Source organism: Alternaria ethzedia, assembly GCF_023757985.1.
Source record: "Alternaria ethzedia strain BMP 0044 chromosome Unknown scaffold_6, whole genome shotgun sequence".
Lineage (NCBI taxonomy): Eukaryota > Fungi > Ascomycota > Dothideomycetes > Pleosporales > Pleosporaceae > Alternaria > Alternaria ethzedia.
In genome coordinates, this window is record NW_026056199.1 from 1437056 (window position 1) to 1449431 (window position 12376).

At 54.2% G+C, this 12376-nt stretch overlaps 5 protein-coding genes across 5 annotated transcripts; 3 read left to right on the forward strand and 2 right to left on the reverse strand.

The window, feature by feature from the left end:
- Nucleotides 1-765: 765 nt before the first annotated feature.
- Nucleotides 766-3112, forward strand: J4E87_003772 (uncharacterized protein; the record flags this gene model as incomplete). Its single annotated transcript, XM_049375397.1, has 4 exons — nt 766-798; nt 849-1783; nt 1833-2535; nt 2594-3112. 4 exons carry the CDS (start codon nt 766-768, stop codon nt 3110-3112), a joined length of 2190 nt encoding a protein of 729 aa, XP_049235319.1.
- Nucleotides 3113-3914: 802 nt separating this feature from the next.
- On the forward strand, nt 3915-5442 carry DUG1 (Cys-Gly metallodipeptidase; the record flags this gene model as incomplete). The annotated part of the gene is made up of 2 exons (XM_049375398.1): nt 3915-4043; nt 4141-5442. The coding sequence occupies 2 exons, from the start codon at nt 3915-3917 to the stop codon at nt 5440-5442; spliced, it is 1431 nt and encodes a 476-aa protein (XP_049235320.1).
- Nucleotides 5443-5821: 379 nt separating this feature from the next.
- On the forward strand, nt 5822-6487 carry J4E87_003774 (uncharacterized protein; the record flags this gene model as incomplete). The annotated part of the gene is made up of 1 exon (XM_049375399.1): nt 5822-6487. One exon carries the CDS (start codon nt 5822-5824, stop codon nt 6485-6487), a length of 666 nt encoding a protein of 221 aa, XP_049235321.1.
- Nucleotides 6488-6746: 259 nt separating this feature from the next.
- Nucleotides 6747-7580, reverse strand: J4E87_003775 (uncharacterized protein; the record flags this gene model as incomplete). Its single annotated transcript, XM_049375400.1, has 1 exon — nt 6747-7580. The coding sequence occupies one exon, from the start codon at nt 7578-7580 to the stop codon at nt 6747-6749; it is 834 nt and encodes a 277-aa protein (XP_049235322.1).
- Nucleotides 7581-8798: 1218 nt separating this feature from the next.
- Nucleotides 8799-9910, reverse strand: J4E87_003776 (uncharacterized protein; the record flags this gene model as incomplete). Its single annotated transcript, XM_049375401.1, has 2 exons — nt 8799-9520; nt 9592-9910. 2 exons carry the CDS (start codon nt 9908-9910, stop codon nt 8799-8801), a joined length of 1041 nt encoding a protein of 346 aa, XP_049235323.1.
- Nucleotides 9911-12376: the final 2466 nt, after the last annotated feature.

The following is a 12376-nucleotide window of genomic DNA, read 5'->3' on the forward strand; positions in this document are numbered from 1 at the left end:
TTTCGCAGCGTGAAGCCTTAAAATCAGCCAAGTTGTTCCGAGAAACCCAAACGCAGGGCACTGGCCAGACACGGTCCAGGGTGCTCTCAAGGCACATGAGTTGTCTTGTTGGGCAGTATCACGGCTTTGCTAGCCGAAATGAGGTGCGCTGGCTGCGGGGACAATTGGTGGCGCACATGGGCGAATAGCAATTGTCGGGTAGCAAGTAGCACCGAAAGACGTTGTTGAGATTGAGAGGGTGCAGCTGCACACTGCATGCAGAGATAGTAGCAGCTATAGTCAAAAGCAAGCACAGGGAAAGCAGGGCGGCGGGTGCGCGTGCGATGATGGAAGAACGGCTCACTAGCGGGCGGGTTCATGCGTCATGGCCTCGGGGAGCTTCGAGGTTTGGCCCAAGCTCCCTTAAGCTCGTGGACCCATGGTTTGTTGTGTGCAAACAATCTCTCAACAGATACTGCAGGCGCTTTGCCCGAAAGAGTGCAGAAGGGACTCTGACAGCGCAGAGGGTCGAGCTGGCGTGAAAGCGCGTGCTTGCTGTCCCGGTGTGAAGTACTTAGAATTGCCGTGCTGCAGTTTACCGCTGCTCGCGTCGGTACCACTTGCACTACAGATCAGCGCCTGCCTCGACACATTCGCTGGCTGCGGGGAAACTACCACAACCCGTATCGAAGCTCCGCGCTCTACTCTACTCTAGACCCATCTCCCCAGGCCTCACCCGCCGCCCACTTGCCCTCCACCTTTCTCTATTCTTCACCGACCACCAAGATGGCACAACCACTGGAAGATGCGTACATCACGGTGAGCAACATGCAGGTAGTACCACGCACGCGACCTAATCAATCTTGCAGCTTCTTATGAGCGATTCCTACCTACCAGGCGCAGTCGTTCTTGCAAACTCTCTGCGCGATGCCGGCACCACCAAGAAGCTTGCCGTGCTCGTCACGATGGAGACGCTTTCAGCTGATACCATTTCAGAGCTCAAGGCGCTCTACGACTACCTGATTCCCGTCGAGCGCATACGGAATGCCAATCCTGCGAACCTCTATGTGATGGGGCGACCTGATTTGGCCTTTGCATTCACAAAGATTGCTCTGTGGAGACAGACTCAGTTCCGCAAGCTCGTGTACCTCGACGCAGACGTGGTAGCGCTGAGGGCGTTGGACGAGCTGTTCGACATCGAGGCGCCGTTTGCTGCCGCTCCAGATATTGGCTGGCCAGATGCTTTCAACAGCGGTGTCATGGTCATCACGCCAGACATGGGCGAGTACTGGGCACTTCAGACTATGGCAGCGACTGGCGACAGCTTCGATGGCGCAGACCAAGGCTTACTGAACCAGTACTTCGAACACCGTCCGTGGCAGCGATTGAAGTTCACCTACAACTGTACGCCAAATGCCGAGTACCAATGGGAGCCCGCATACCGCCACTACAAGCGCGACATCGCCGCGGTCCACTTTATCGGCAAGAACAAGCCCTGGATGGCCCAACATGCGGGTGGGAAGGGTGTCTATGGAGAACTGGTAGCGCGATGGTGGGCGGTGCATCAAAGGCATCTGCACAAGGCGAAGGGCCAACGAGCTGGTGAGGGAAAGAGCACTCTTGGTGACTCCATGCTTTCTTCCTCTACTCCTGCCCCTCTCGAAGCCTCCGCCGTTACGACCGAGCCTCCCATGACCGAATTTGAAGATGAGATTCAGAATATTGACCAAGGTGTGATAGAACCAACCCCCACGGTCGAACAACGCAAGTTCTCTGCGCCCGAGATGCAGTGGGACGCCACCAAGTACGCTCTTTTCACATTGAGATCACTGGGTAACAGCTGACAAGTCCAGGTTTGAGCCACCAGCGTCATCGAGACCCGAAGCTGCCAACTTCCCTACGCAAACGTATGCCTTCAGTGATAGCCGATCGCTCTTCAAGGCACCACGAGCCTATCCCGATGCGCCGCGAGACATGTGGTACCAGGTTCCAGAAACCAGGGAAGCGCCCAAGCCCATCTTCCCATGGGAGCAAGAGGCGGATAGACCTAAGCCGACGCGTGTGTTTGCCGAGGACTTGTCACCACAGCCAACTCCCCAGGTAATGTCGCCGACACATGCCTTCTCAACCACACACTTCGACGAGAGCGATAAGGTCGCTCCAGTCGCAGCGGAAAAGGTTAGTAATATTGGTAATACTACCGCCTCGAGCTCTACTGACCAAGCCTGGCAGTCTTACCAGAACAACAGCGGCAACGCCTGGGATAATGTTCCGGGCATCGACAGCTATGTTCGTGCCATATCGGATCTGAGTGGAATACGGGGTAAGAACCAGTCGCTACAACAGACCACAGGCACAGACGATATCAGCTCGCCTATATTGGATCGCAAGCAACGCCGTGAGAGCTTAGTTCTCACCGACTTCCCCTCCGCAGTCGAGCGACCGAGTCTCCCTGTAACACCTGCGCCGGTTCGTCGTCCAATGTTCTGGGGCGAAGAGAGAAATCAGACAGGCGAGCTACCTTCTGCCACAGGAGTGCCTGATCAGACCGAATGGGTATGTTTACGTTCCACCTTTTCCTCTTTCAATATTGAGCTGACTTTGAACTACTAAGAATCCTGAGGAGAAGCTTGACCAGTTACGGCGGTCATCCCTGATCGAGTTCGAGCACCTGAAGAAAGACGAGCACCCAAACCCACCAATGCGTGCACTTCCCGAGCATTCAATTGCCGGGGAGGAGAAGACTGGCACTTCGTTTGGACTTGATGGAACGAACGATCAGGGCATTCCCGGATCCTTCCCCAGCGTTATCGAGAAGGACTTTGCTAGCAGCGACCCTGCACCAGACGTGCGACCGAGTTCCAGTGATCGTTCCTTCGCACATGGGGACGAGAGCTCTGCGCCCCAGCACTACTCCCAGCAGGACTTTTCCTCTGGATCTTCCAGCACCTTTGGGCAGAACTTCTCAAGCTCGACATCGCAGGTAACATCCACGGAACAGACTGCCAGTCAGTCTTCGCAATCAGTCCAGGCTGGAGGCATGACTTTCACTGTCCCCGTCTTCGAGGAGGGTACTTCAGCTGATGCCCAAGCCGCTGGGGATGATCTCAGTCCGACACAGAGTCGGACCTAGAACAAGATGATGAACGAATGATGGATATCAATGTTTGCGGTACCAATTTGTCGGTTATTGACCATGGACGATCTCTTGCTGCTAACGATGGAGGATACATGTTGCGATCTCAGTTTTACCCTTTCGTCTTGATACCTGTATGTTTCGTGTCTTTCGTTCGCGAGCCTTCTAGCATTTGCATCGTCACTGCATAGCGATCTGTTGTAGCTCATTATCCATACTTGCTTGCAGGGTTTGCTTCAAATTGTAAGATGTACAGGGTGATGGACTCGCTTCACTCAATGGAAATCTGACCACCTTGGATCCTACATTGACGCTGGGTCTTCTAGTTTGCAGATTTTCATCGTTATGTAGGCTGCAGGCCCGTTCAGACTCTTCCTTGAATGAGTTGGAATGCCAACGATGACTGAAGACCGAGGCATGCGCGAGAATATGCAGGGAACATTTCGTGCATGCTTCCCTAGGCAAGCTTGGGCCAGCTGATCCACTCGTCGGAAGCTTGACAGGCTTGACTTGACCGACGGTGTGGTTGGCGTTCGCGCGTTTGCCCTGTGCCCTCTCAATCATGCCCCGCTTGCCCCTCCCCACCCAATTTGCCCTACGAGCACCTGCCCGATTCATCTCAGCCTGTAGACCGCGAATAAGCGCCACAGCCACTCATAGAAGCCTCTTCTGTCATCCACGAAGCTTCCACTTCTCGCCCTCACTGAGACTCGTCGCTACGCCTATCCGCTGCGACCAATACACGCCCGAACGAATCCCCAACGCCGCCTGGCCGTATCTGTACTACCCGTTCAACAAGATGGCACACCTCGATCCGTATTTCAAGCAGGTAGATGCCTTGCAGGGAAACTTTATTGAGAGGCTGAGGGAGGCGGTCGCTATTCCCAGTATCAGCTCAGAAGACCAGAGGAGACCCGATGTAGTCAAGGTACGATAGACATTCCCAAAGAAGCATGCAGTGGAGTCTATGTTTTGGGCCAAGATACTGGATGCATATCTGAATGTATGACTGATTTCAAACACAGATGGGCCACTGGTTGGCCGACCAGATCAAGGCACTCGGTGGTGAAGTTGAGCTCCGCGAGCTCGGAAAGCAGCCTGGTCGCGAGCACCTTGACCTTCCCCCGTGCCTTCTCGGACGCTACGGAAACGACCCAACGAAGCTCAACGTCCTCGTTTACGGTCACTACGACGTGCAGCCCGCGAACAAGTCTGACGGGTGGGCGACCGACCCCTTCACCCTGAGCATCGATGATAAGGACCGCATGTACGGACGCGGTAGCACAGATGACAAGGGTCCGGTTCTTGGCTGGTTGAACGCCATCGAGGCCCACCAGAAGGCTGGCGTCGAGCTACCAGTGAACTTGGTCATGTGCTTCGAGGGCATGGAAGAGAATGGATCAGAAGGTCTGGACGACACCATCCGCGCCGAGGCCAAGAAGTTCTTCAAGGACGTCGACGTTGTCTGTATCTCGGACAACTACTGGCTAGGAACTGAGAAGCCATGCTTGACATACGGTGTCCGCGGATGCAACTACTACCAAGTTGAGGTTTCTGGCCCTGGTCAAGATCTGCACTCCGGTGTCTACGGTGGAATGACACACGAGCCCATGACCGACTTGGTTCGCATCATGAACTCCTTCGTCGACCCTGATGGCAAGATCCTCATCAAGGGCGTTGACGATCTCGTCGCTCCCCTTACTGACGAGGAAGCCGCGCTTTACCCACCCATCGCCTTCACCATGGACGGTCTGAGGGAATCACTAGGTGGTGCAGTAACGATCCACGACAGCAAGGAGGAAGCGTTGAAGCACAAGATGCGATACCCCTCATTATCGCTCCACGGTATTGAGGGTGCTTTCTACTCTGAGGGAGCAAAGACCGTTATCCCAGCAAAGGTTATTGGAAAGTTCTCCATCCGCACAGTACCCAACATGGAGATCGACCCAGTTACCAAGCTGGTTGAGAAGCACGTCAACGACGAGTTCGCTAAGCTGAAGTCGAAGAACACAATGAAGTTCAGCGTGGTACACTGCGGAAAGTGGTGGGTCGAGGACCCCAACCACCCCAACTACACGGCTGCTGCCAAGGCTGTCGAGCGTGTCTTTGGTGTGAAGCCAGACATGACTCGGGAGGGTGGTAGCATTCCTGTTACACTGACCTTCCAGGAAGAGCTTGGCAAGAACGTCCTGTTGCTGCCAATGGGTAGCTCGACTGATGCTGCTCACTCGATCAACGAGAAGCTGGACAAGAGGAACTACATCGAGGGCACCAAGCTGCTAGGAGCCTACTTGCACTACGTTGCAGGAGAGATGAAGCGCGAATAGAATGCCGCACTATGAGTAACATCGTCGGTCTTGTTCCCGTAAATACTTGGATGGTTTGCTACCTACAAGAAATAAATACCCATTCAGCAGTGTGCTTCTCAGTTGACCCGGCTCGATGAAACGGCAGGCTAATGTCGTGCATTTTCATCGATATCTTAGGATTATCACAATTCGCACAACGTTGAGATATTGTCTTGCGCACTGTACCCTGATTATGTGCCGGCGGTAGTCTGGGGGTGGAAGATGGGATCCCGCCCAGCTTTGACCACCCCGGCGCGGAACAACTAAAAAAGTTCGGCATCGCTCCACCAGGAACGGCCAGCACCGTGCCAACGCGTGCACCACAGCAGGCACGCCAACCCACACACCCAATTCCACAATGTCAACATGTAAATCCCTCCTCCGAGCCTGTCCCTCGCAACAACGGACCACGCCGTCGCTCCTGCCCCTCACGCAATGCCGCTTCGAATCCACAACTCGGCGACACAGAAAACTGCTCGCACTCCCCGAAGCCCCATCCTACACACCCGACCGCTCTGCGCCCACACTGGTCTTCAATCCGCCGTCCTCGGCGCCAAACGTCTACCACACCCCGCTCAAGTTCCTGCCCAAGGAAGATAAGCGGAGACAGTTATACGCTGCCGCCCAACAATACGCAACCAAACTGGCGCACACACGCCAATCCTCGCCCATTGCCGCACCAGGCACACCGCTCAGCACAGAAGGTTTCTTGCCTCCGCGCCCTTCAGCATCCCTGCCTGCGCCGCTCCGGAAGCCGTACGAGAAGACGTATCATCTCAACGAGGCGGACATTGCCGAAATTAGGAGACTGAGGAGTGCGGATCCGGATACGTGGACTAGAGTTAAGCTGGCGGAGAAGTTTGGCTGTAGTCAATTCTTTGTGGGCATGGTGGCTAAGAACGAGGCGAAGGCGGAGAGGGTGGAGAAGGAACATGAGGCTGCGAGGAGGAAGTGGGGTACAAGGAGACGGGAGGCTAGGGAAGATCGGGGGAGGAGGAAGGTGCTTTGGGGGAGGGACGCTTAAATGGATGTTGTTTCTGGGGCTATTTGGGTGGCTCTTGTATGATCTTAGCTTAGATGGCTTGGAGCCTGGGTTGTTGGGTTACGGAAATGATGGGGATGTGGTATACGATATGTGTAAAGAGCAAAGGAATATTCGTAGTCTGGTATATCATACTACCGATTTGAAACACATACTGATCAGAGCTGTTTTTGAATCATGGTCTAGAGGGTATCATCCCAAGCTGTTGCAAACGCCAGACTGCTTCATGAAATACCACGCATCACCTTCCACCCTCTCTTTCCATCTCAATCCCCTTCCCTACCCTGAAAACAAATCCTTCGCCGTCTCTCGCGCCCACACCAACCCTCCAGCACTCAAATCGGCCGCGACTAACCACTTCCCATCGCTGCACTCTCTCCTTCTCAGCATCTTCCACACTAATCGCCGGAGCGAACTTGAGCACATCTACCCGCCGAACTGCTAATCTTGTAACTGGGGAGCCCTGTGGCCACGATGTAGGCAACGACGGCCGGTACGATGACAGCGTGGTAGATTGCGATGTCAGTATTGTAGCGCAGGAGAGTAGCTTGCCCAGTTTCGCAACGCTGGTGGTAAGCTGTATGGATGCCGTCGCGAGGGTATTCGAGGAGCTAGATACGGTAGTACTGGTATTTCGTATCGACCAGACGAACGCATCGATGTCTTCGAGGATGATGGAGTGGATGCGACGGTGCATACTCTTGTGTTGAGGATTATCATTGAGAAGGTATTCTGGTAGCGAATCGAGTGTCGCTAGGAAAGAAGGCCAGGACTGTGGGCGGAAGATGTGGAGGTGTGGTAGTGCAGCCTTGATTACGGATTTCATGTCGGATTTGAGGACGTCATTGATTTCCTTTTCCGTGGCGACAAGGCTGGTTTTGAAAAGGCTGGACATGACTTCTACTAGTCGAGGGATGCTGAAGTGGTGCAGTGGGTCGAATAGTATGACGGCTGCTTCTTGGCCATAGAGAGGGGCGGAAGAGCAGCTGGGAGGGAGGATGGCGTGGGCGATGATGAGGTAGATGAGTGAGGTTTTTCCGGCTCCTGAGGCGTGATGGGTTGGCGGTGGAGACATTATTTCGAGGATTGGCGAAGATGAGTTTAGCATTAGGCGGTCGATTTCTGGTATGTTGAAATGAGAGGGTTGGGCGGTGTTTGTGTTGTTGGCTCTGTCAGATGAGTATCAATTTGTGAGTCGCGAGAGTAAGAAGTGAGAGAAAAGATTATGTGAATTGGGAATAATAAACGTACATTCCATCTTCCTGCACCATAAACTCACGTAGAGACTTGAACAGCTGTGTTTTCGTTAACATTACTCACCTCGCGCATCGAGCGTGTGTCGATATGACATACCGAGCTCAGGTCCTCGACCTCAACTTCCATCAACAACTTTTCCCCCAACCTCTTCGCCCCATCACCGTTCATTTCCATCTCCCATGCAGATCACCCCTTGATCCTCTTCAGTCCTTTCGAAGCACGACCCTGCTCTTTCAATATCACTTCCCCCACGCAATGGCGCCACCAATCTCCACAATCTCGGTAACCGACTTGGAAGCTTCGATCAACACTCTGCCGTCGGGAAAACGACGGAATCCACCGGTCAACCTGAGCGACTGCGCGCTAAAAGAACTCGTGCAGTATAAATGCAACGTAGAGGCGCCGAAGAAGAAGGGCGGTGCGCCGCAAATTATATGCGAGCCGCTGGTTCACCTGCTAAGAAAGTGAGTGTTGGTGGAGTGAGGTGGAAGGCACGAGGTCTTGGCATTGCGACCAGGAACTGGGAGTTGGTGTTATCAGGTTGAGCGCATGGCTAATGAGATTGTAGGTGTTCAGGAGGTTTGACTGTGGAGACTACGGCGTGGGAGGAGTGGAAGGCGAAGCAGGAAGGTGCGATGGTTGAGCGATGAGATCAAGTCACCACCCACAGCCTCACACAACATCATACATGAGGTGGCGGTTTACACCGGAGACATGATTACTATACATGTATTTTCAACTATGAGATCTTGCTAAGGATTCCAGGAGTAAATCCAATCTAGATATGAACTCGATGGGGTGAATAATGAGTTCGCATTGACCAAACTTTGTGTAGCCTTCAGCTACGCTGTGTAGGAGAGCGAGTAGACTATGGTACAACTTGCAACGAAAAAAATAGACAATCAACGCCGCCTTAATGCCTAAAACGTATCTCGAAGCCCCGCGGCCGAAATGCAGATACCCAAACGCCTCGCTATCAAAATGCTGTAAAACGACTTTTCTGAAGGTGTCGCCGCCATTGACCGGCTGTGACGAACTATGAGACGCCCGTCGCGGACTTTCTACAGTACTTTTGGTCGTAGTTGACGTGCACGCCTTCTTCCAGATTGACGTTACGATCGGCGGTGGGCTGCCGTATTGGAGCGTCTTGATGCGTGTTGTAGTCATCGTCGTCTTCGTCCATTTGAGCTTGCCGCCGCTCTTCTTCCTTCTCTCGCTGGTTCTCTTCATCTAGCAGGTCTGTCATGGCGGCTTGCCACAGTTGGTCGCTCTCTTTCATGCGCCTACTGCGCTTCCGCTTGCCAACGTTCTGCTTCTGCACGCCCGCCTTTTGCGCCGCCATGAGTTTTCGCAGACTCTGCTCGGCAAGAATGCCCTCTTCTGTCGCCTTCTCCCTGATTTTGCGCGGGTCATTTTCGCGTTTTGTGAAGACGGGCGTCGCTGTGTATGTGTGTTTCGACGGGAATCCAGGGAAGTGTTTTGGTATGTATGGACGCGTTTCTTTGTCCGCCTTGCCGGAGAGTCCAGGACCTAGCAATGACTCGGTGTCGGGCGGAGGAGCTTCTGGAGGCGCGGGGGGTGCGAAGTAGGGCTGTAAGACGGACGGCGGGATCTCGCCTGTATCGAAATGTTGTTCGAGAGGCGCAGAGCCGCGCAGGCCGGCGGAAGTGAGGGCATAGATCCAGTCGTGCGCGACCGTTTCGGTGCGTCGCGAGCTGATCATAGACGTGCGTACTTGTGTTAGAAAGTTGGTCATGTCTGTCACGGGTCAGTCTGGAAAACTGCAGTGGGCACTCGCGGCCAGTCTCTGTCGCAAGGTGAAGCCATACAGGAATCAACCAGCGCCCGGAACTCCTCCAACGCGTCCGGACGCGCGCTCTCGAAACCGATGCCTTTACATTGGATGGCTATTGCGCGCCGCAGCTGCTGGTCGAAAAAGTCTTTGCTCTCGCCAAAGACATCGTGCTCGGCGCTGATGGGGTCGGCAATGTGCTGGATCGGCTGCGTGTGGTGCAGCGCCCGTACGACTTGTCGCTTCTTGGGGTGCGGCTCTCCGTACGTCGGCGCATGGTCCGCATCATGTGCCCGCTTCATGCCTGCGATTGCGCCCTCGCTGCTGGCGCTGGGGGATAGTATGATGCCTGGCATATGCTGCTCGTTGTCGCGGATCCGGTGGGAGGGTACGCCGTGGGAGCAGGTTGCGCACGCGATGGTGGTTCCGGGGACGTCTCTATCGGTGGGTAAGGGCGCAGACGGGAGTGAGAGGGCGCATCGGTTGCGAAAGGGTGCCCTCGCGATGGGAGCGGACGTGCAGGCGCGTATTGTTTCTTATTCGATGGTATTGTTCCTTTCACCTGCCTGCTGCCGTTGTTCTTCAGTTGGGTCGGGAGCTTCCAAGGCGCGGGACGCTAGGACGCCTGCCTTACGTCAGCAGCACTGCGTTCTCCCGTCGAACCACCACACCTTCACAGAGCCGCCGACGACATCCACCAGCTCCCGCAAACCGCACCCGCGCCCCAAAACTCTCCGCTCTCCCGAACCCAACTCCGCAATGGCTGTCAAACCGATCACCGGCGTAGGTGCTGCCATTGAGTGCCGTGGGCCGTAGTGCGCTGGACGCTAATGACTGGACTGCAGATGCTCCGACGACAGGTCGTGCTCGACCTCTCTGTCGCTATGGGTGCGTAACAATCGGGCAGTGCATGTCTGCTATTTTCGGGGCTCAAGGAGCTCTGTAGCAATGCGCGCGTCAGCTTTGGACATTGGCTAACAGCAATTACAGGTCTTGGCCTCACTGCCGGCTACGGCTGGTGGTACGGTACGTGAATCAGTCACAGGCGATGCGACTGCGCTTCCTATCCTCAGAAATCTCTATTACGCCAATACTTACTATCCAAGGCTACCACGTCCCTGCCGTCCGTCACCGTGACGCCTTCTACCAGAAGCTCGAAGACGAGCGCGCGTCATCTCTCGGCCAGAAATAAGCGACTGCCCTTCGCGAATCGACATCTCCTTTGTATCGACAGGTCACGAAAGCATAGAATGGGCATAGCTGGGGATCAGATGTATCATAGGTGGGGGGATCTCTCGACAGCAAGCCAAATCAGACTCCGTCAAACGACCCCACGTATGCGTCCTCACGTGTAATGTGCTTTGTGACTACGGCTATCCATACAAATACCCAGTCTCGTCGCTCTTAAGCACTGCTACTTCTTTGTGAAATGACGGCTCCACGCGCTCACAGTCGTCGACATGATTGCTCGAACATGTGATTCTTACGCAGGCCGCTTCATTGGACTTGGGTGTCCTGCACGTCAGAAAATGGCCGTAAAGTTTAGGCTTTTCCAGAATACGATGTGATCCGCATTTACCCATGCCTAACACGAGTCTGATAAACTTGCAGAAGGTTCTCGGGCGGGCTTGAACTTCGTCATATGCCTAAGGTTTACAACCCATCGAAAGGCGTTGTTCGTCGGATCCGCGGCGGCATCATTTCGCTCCTTCCACGTGAAGCCTCCACATCGTGGCAGGTAAGGCGGTCTTGAGCAATCATCTAGAGTGAATGCGCAGTCTCGGGGGCATAGAGAAAGGGGGCCATGGAGTATGCTTATGTATTTCTGAGACATAGAGGAGAGGTACAGATGTCAGAGTGACGACAAGGCTGTTGATTTGGGATGAGTACGTGACGATGAAGATCATCCTCATATCGAATTGGGTGCACTTCATTCAAGGGAGGAACTAGACACTTATCTTCGCAGTACAATCATTGAAGAAAAAGCTAAGAAGGCTAGGTTGGCTTATCGATCTACGAGCTGAAAAATACAAGGCCATGTAGACTTCAGAGCCTTTGTCCGGTTTTCCCCTTGAAGGTGTGGGTGCGCTGTCTTCTCATAGCAACGGTTGCGCAGGGATGATGGCAAAAAAACAAACATAGACGCTTGTTCGCGATCGATGGACGTGATTTGAGGGTAAGCGCACGGACCTATCGTGAGAGTCGCTCCGCTCTTGGAGCGTGGTTGCGAGCATCCATATAGCCCGAAGATACCACTATGTTCATGCCCTTCACCAAATTTTGCCAGTCACAAGGACTGTGTAGAATGCCCCGAAGCAGTAAAGAAAGGCATCTGGCCGTGTTTAAGTTCGATGCAATTCCGATGCATCGATGATGGTGGTTACAAGTCGTCTCACTAAGCGTGCACGAAACTGTTGATAGGCCGTTGTGACGTATCAGGCCAATGACGGAACGCTGTGGATCACGAGGCGCGACGCGACACGTTGTATGCTAGATTGTTTCTTCATCACGAACGCAAGAATTGAATGCAAGAAAGGCCGAACGCTCGACTGCAAGACAAAGCAGCGGTGGGGGGAGCAGAAACGTGTCAAACGCTGGATGCTATTGGCTGGCGTCCGGCTTCATTGTTCCCTGGCGATCATGCCCAATCCATGGGACTGACATGGGACTGCAGGGGGGCTTTCCGCCAAGGATCGACGCGAACCAGAGACGGAAGGGGCAGTGGCGGAGCAAGCGAAACTTGTGTGAGAGGAGGTGGCCTCTTGAATGGGTAGGTGATGGACAGGCAGCTCTAGATGCGGAGATGTCAAGAAAAAGCAGTG